Here is a 5992-nt window from a genome sequence, read left to right as displayed (position 1 = left end):
GAATAGGAAAACCAAATTTTGCAATTTCTCCTTTAAATTTTCCCACTCTCATCGCTTTTTAAATTTTTCTCATGGCTTCACTTTTATGGGAAAAGTCAATTCTCATTATTTTTCTCATAAAAGCGAGAAGAAAGACACTCCCTTTCTCATCATTTTTCTCACAAAAGTGATGGCAAATGATTTTTCTGATCGCGTGATGAACTTTCTCCTTGTTTTTCTCAAAGAAGGGGCAAGAAAGACCTTTTCTCTTCACCTTTTATAAAGTCTTTTTTATTATCTAGATAAACATCACTTGCTAAAATCATAAAATGCGATTCGAATCCAATATAAAATGCGACAAAATATATATTTTTTTTGTAGTAGTATTGAGTTTTCTTTAAAGTTTTTATGTTTGAGGCAAAATGAAATTATTTGGATTTATTAAGGTCTAAGTAATGGATTTAGTTCTGTTATTTTGTTTTGAAAAATTATAGATGTTAGGTATATTTTTCATGATTTATAACTTATTAAATTTAATTATTTATTGATTGTAGGAACATTATCTTTGAATGTATATATGATGCAAGTGATTCTAGATATATTTTTATATATAATTTTAAAATTTTGTATACAATTATAGGAAAAGAGTGGCATGCTCTTTTTTATATGTTGTTACGTTATTTTGTTATTTTTGGTACTTAGATAAGTTGTAATTCTAATTTGTTTTAGAAGACGGTGCATATTATAGATATTAAGGATATTTTATAAATTTTTTTAAAATTATAAATAATTTAGGATAGCGAAATCTGAATTTAAATAATTTATTTTAGGCGTGTTTATTTCTGTATACGCGTGTGAAGTAAGTTATTCAAAACTCTTTTTTCGACATCTTAAATTATCTAAAAAAAATTTAAAATTTGCAGAATGTCTTAAATAACTATAATGCATATCGTCATGTAAAAAAGTTAGAATTAGAATATTTATGTGTACCAAATGTAGAAAAATGACATAACGGTAAGTGAAAAGAAAAAAAAAAGCATTATTTCGTGAATTATAGGTATATTTATATTTATTTTTTAAATATAAATGATAAGAATAATTTTAAATATTATTTTTAAACTACTATCAAAGGTTAATATTGGACCACCCAAATTACGGTCATTAAAAGTCTATCGCAACGCCATGGTTGTGAGATTAGTATTAGCAGTTTCAAAACTGTGAACAGTGGACGTATGACCTAATATAGGATTATTTAAGCTGGAAAATCTATGTGGTTTGGACTTTCCCGATCTTCAAACAAGTAGTGAAGAAAGTACTTATGCATCGCAAGACAGTGGAAACTAGAACTAGAGAATGATTCAATAGCAAGACAGTGGAAACTAGGACTAGAAAATGATTCAATAGGTGACTTGGGCAACTCAGTTATGAGGAGTCTGTAGGAACCAGCAGCTCAGTTGAGGAAACTGTATCCAACATAGGAAGTGGCGACCAGGAGAGGGACAAAGAATTCGAGAAAATTTGCATACTTGGGCACCGGATCATCTTTGATCACAAAGGCACGCATATCTTTCTTCCCAGAATTACCCTTGAATGGAAGAACATCCTTGTCTGCATCTTGGATCTTATAACCTTGGAGGACTCCAACTTGGTATTTCAGAAGAAAGCTTTTTGCTGCTTTGCTGTGCCCAACATCCTCAAAGCCCTTGGTTGCATCTTTTCCTGCTAATTCTGTTATAACCTCTTCTCCTCCTGGGTGTTCCTCCAAGAACTTAGTCACATCCAAAACCTGTACACAATTTTGTCAAGAAATGTATTATATAATGTAATACACTAATATATATATATATATATTTAATGTGTGAAGGAGAGAAAAGATTAATTTACTCTTCCATTGATGACAATCCAACAATCATTTTTGGAATTGTGTTGAGCAACGTGGGCGAGAGTGAACACGCTTGGCTCGGCCATAGTTGGAGATGATTGGACTTCACCGCTGATGATGATGATGATGATGAAGAAGGTTATTAAAATGTAGAGTGGTGTAGTGTACGCATATTATATCATATAGGGAGAGCTATCTATCTACCTTTCCCTCGTGATGGAGTAGTTACTCACGTTTTTCTATCAACTGTTCGAGTGTGGTTAGGTTGATGGAAAGATAAGTAGAATAACTGTCAGTTCGCGTATAGCAACCTTTTCCTTACCGGTGGATGTTATACTTTAACCAATTATATTAATAGCCTTACTTTCTCACACAATTATTGTCTTCGTCCTGAACTTGGATCTCTGTTCACTTCTCTTTTTATTAGTCTTGTTTGTTGACCTGCCACTTTATTAATAAATGCCCAATAAATCAAGATATTTTTTTGACAAAATCTAATAAATCAAGATTTAACACATAATATTGATATAAAAAAAAAAGTATACACACACCCCGGTACAAAATGCGGTGTATCGACAAAAATAAAAATGGTGACTCCTCTCCATGTATTTACTATATTAACTTAGTATTGTAGTCAAGTAACAATTAACTACAATTACGTATTATATGCAAAATATTCAAATCTCTTTAAACTATATACTAATCTTCGCATACTTTGAAATAATAAAGCTCACAAAATGTTAAAACTCAGCTCAAATGTTAGTTGATGTCATGCATTGATATATATAGTTTACATAATACATTGAGCAGAATGTTCTAGACTACATTCCCTCACCTCACACGCACACACTAAAGGTACAACAAATCAAAACCATAAAGGGAATATTCTAACAAAAAAGTAGTCCCTATAATTTGCCAATGATTAGGATGGGAGAGGTGTACACAAAACCGTTACAACAAAATGACTAGGCCTACCCCTGCTATATCCTATTTCCTAACATCCCCCTCAAACAGAGTGAGGTTTGAACCACTCCAAGTTTGTTTATTAGGAAAGTGAAATGAGTGTGAGTTAAGCTTTTGGTGAGACAATCCGCGATTTGGTCGTGAGATGGAACATAGCGGATTTCCAGCGATCGCTCCAATACTTTATCTCTGATGAAATGCACATCTAATTCGATGTGTTTGGTTCTCGCGTGGTAAACAGGATTAGAGGCTAAGGCGCTGACGCCCATGTTATCACACCAAGTTATCGGTATTGAGGGTAGAGTAAAATTGAGTTCTTGCAGCAAGGATTGAATCTAGGAGATCTCAGGAGCCACCTGTGCTAATGATATGTATTCTGATTCTGTACTTGAGCGTGAAACCACTGCTTGTTTCTTGGATGACTAGGAAACCAATGGTCACCTAGGAAGACACAGTAGCCTCCAATTGAACGCCTATCGTCAGGACAACAGGCCCAGTCTGCGTCTGAATAACTTGTCAACATGAGCTTGTGGCAATGTATGATGTGTAAGCCATGATGAGGAGGGCCCTTGAGGTACCTCAGGACTCGCTTTGTGGCACTCCAGTGAGCTGTAGTGGGAGCCTTGAGAAATTGGCTCAGTTTGTTGACAGTGTAGCAAATGTCTGGCCTGGTATGCGTAAGATATTGTAGCCCTCCTATGATGCTTCGGTATTCAGTGGGATTTGATAGTGGTTCTCCATCTGTGATTGAGAGAATTTTCCCTACTATCATTGGTGTGGGACAGGATTTCAAATGCAACATTCCTGTTCTCTGTAGTAGCTCTTCAATGTACTTAGCTTGAGATAAATACATCCCTGTTTCATCTCTTTTTACTTCCACTCCCATAAAGTAATGAAGAGAGCCTAGGTCCTTTAGAGCAAATATTTTGTTCAACTTCTCAGTAAATTGCTTCAGCTTTACATCATTGTTTCCAGTTACTATGATATCGTCGACATATATAAGAACTAGGATGATTAATGATGAAGTCTTGTAATGGAACAGAGACGAATCCACCTTGGAGTTCTTAAAGTTCCATCCAACCAAAGTTTCTTTCAATCTGTCAAACCAAGCTCTAGGTGCTTGTCTTAGACCATAGAGAGATTTTATCAGTTTACACACAAACTTAGGTCTGTTTTTGTCCTCAAAACCTTGCGGTTGGTTCATGAAAACCTCTTCCTCTAGATGTCCATTTAAGAATGCATTATTGATGTCCAGTTGCCTCACATCCCACTCTTTTGCTACTGCTATTGTAAGGACTATTCGAACAGTAGAGGCCTTAATAACTGGGCTGTATGTCTCACCGAAGTCGAGTCGTGGTCTTTGGTTGTACCCTTTCGCCACGAGCCGCGCTTTATATATCTGAAAGGTTCCATCTGAGTTTCTTTTGACTTTGAAAACCCACCTATTTCCAACAATGTTCATTTATGGTGTCTTTGGAACCAATTTCCAAGTTCCATTCTTAACTAGTGCTTCATACTCATCCATCACAGCTCCTTTCCATCCATCATGTGATAAGGCTTCTGTTAGGAGTGTGTCCTAAAAGCATGTAAAAGACATTTGTTTTTTCTGTGAATAAATAAATACAATGGTTTATTATTATTGTTATATTTCGATTGTTAAATTATTGTTTGAATAATTTTGTAAATATCAGAAAAAATTCCATATTCATTATTAAGGATGTGATCTTGTATTAGTACGAGAGAATTAAAATCACATGAATGAATAAAAATAGTCAAACAACAAATTAAAGTTATGGAATTCTTTAATTGGAGTTGTAAGTACGGTTTATTGAGTATCATAATGATACAAATAATCTAGATTCGGATTATTGATGTGGTAAGACATCTCGGTAAAAGTGCTTTATATAATATGATTATATATGACATGGACCGATATGAATTAAAGTCTTTATCCAAAAACCATTTAACAATAAAGACTTGTAATTCATAACTGATGATCAGTTATAGATCAACCTAAATCCTGAGTGTTCATGAACTCCTGTTCATGTTTATTAAATCTTTTGATTCATTCGTTAAGGTCTCTTCATAGAATGAGGATAATGACTTTTGTTTTGGAGATTTAATATCATGGATGGTTGGGAACATGTATCAACAATACGGAATCTAATCTTTCCTAACAGATCGTATATTAGTTCCCTCAGGGTTAATTCTGGAACTGAATGATTTTGAGCTCAAATCTATAATTAGATTATAGATTCATTATTCACTAGTGAATTAATGGTACTTAAGGAATAAGAAGTAAATTAGAAAGTTAAAATAGTAATTCTTCCATTCTAATTTATGAACTAATTAATTAGAGGGTTGAACTATTGTAAGATGGTTATATCAATGGACGACTTAAGATAAGATTTCTTTAAAAGTATATCTATAACGCCCTGGTTACCCCAGAACAGTTACGGTGAACGGTGAACCAGAAATTTGACCTGCTACCCGAGTCTGTTGGTTAAAAACGTGCTTCTAAGTGTTATTAACAGGTTAAGGTGAAAAAAACCAATAAAAAGGAAATGATATATTTTATTTAATACATAAAACTGTTCATGGGCCCATCAAAACATTTACAAGTTATTTAAAACTCAAAATGGTCATTACTGTTTCAAATTTACAAACCCGCCGACCTAAGCGGCAAAAATAGGGTAAACCCCCTAGTTCCTCTGAGAACTCCTTGGCCGTGGTGGTCAAGCAGCCGCATATGTACACATCACCACCTAAGCTCTCCACTCAAGGCTAGGTGAGCTTTTCTTTCCCTTTACCTACACCACATAGCACCCATGAGCCAAGGCCTAGCAAGAAAACACAATATAGCATGATATAATATCAACAATGATCATAATAATCATTCAGGACTTTCAGTCAAAAACAGATAAGTGACAGAGGAAAAATCACTAAGGTGGGTAGAGCTCCCTTCAGCCATGTGACGATAGGGTCACCAGGGCTTAACAAATAAGTGAACCTTTCACTAGCTTAAATAGGATAAGTGCATGATGACTAGTCACCAACATAACCTTCCTCATGACCATAGAATCATAACCCTGGAACATTGTTACCTAGCCATGTGACAAACAGTCACCTAGGCCTTAGGCCCTGACTCTGAGTAACTAGCTTAGACTA

At 34.7% G+C, this 5992-nt stretch overlaps 1 protein-coding gene across 1 annotated transcript; it reads right to left on the bottom strand.

The window, feature by feature from the left end:
- Positions 1–1131: 1131 nt before the first annotated feature.
- On the bottom strand, positions 1132–2085 carry LOC133803254 (cytochrome b5-like). The gene is made up of 2 exons (XM_062241223.1): positions 1864–2085; positions 1132–1765 (listed from the first exon to the last, which is right to left on the bottom strand). Exons 1-2 carry the CDS (start codon positions 1945–1947, stop codon positions 1430–1432), a joined length of 420 nt encoding a protein of 139 aa, XP_062097207.1. The 5' UTR covers positions 1948–2085; the 3' UTR covers positions 1132–1429.
- Positions 2086–5992: the final 3907 nt, after the last annotated feature.

The sequence above is a fragment of the Humulus lupulus genome, chromosome X (genome assembly GCF_963169125.1).
Source record: "Humulus lupulus chromosome X, drHumLupu1.1, whole genome shotgun sequence".
Taxonomy (NCBI): Eukaryota; Viridiplantae; Streptophyta; class Magnoliopsida; order Rosales; family Cannabaceae; genus Humulus; species Humulus lupulus.
Note: the sequence above shows the minus strand (reverse complement) of the source record. Positions and strands in the feature narration are given on the sequence as shown.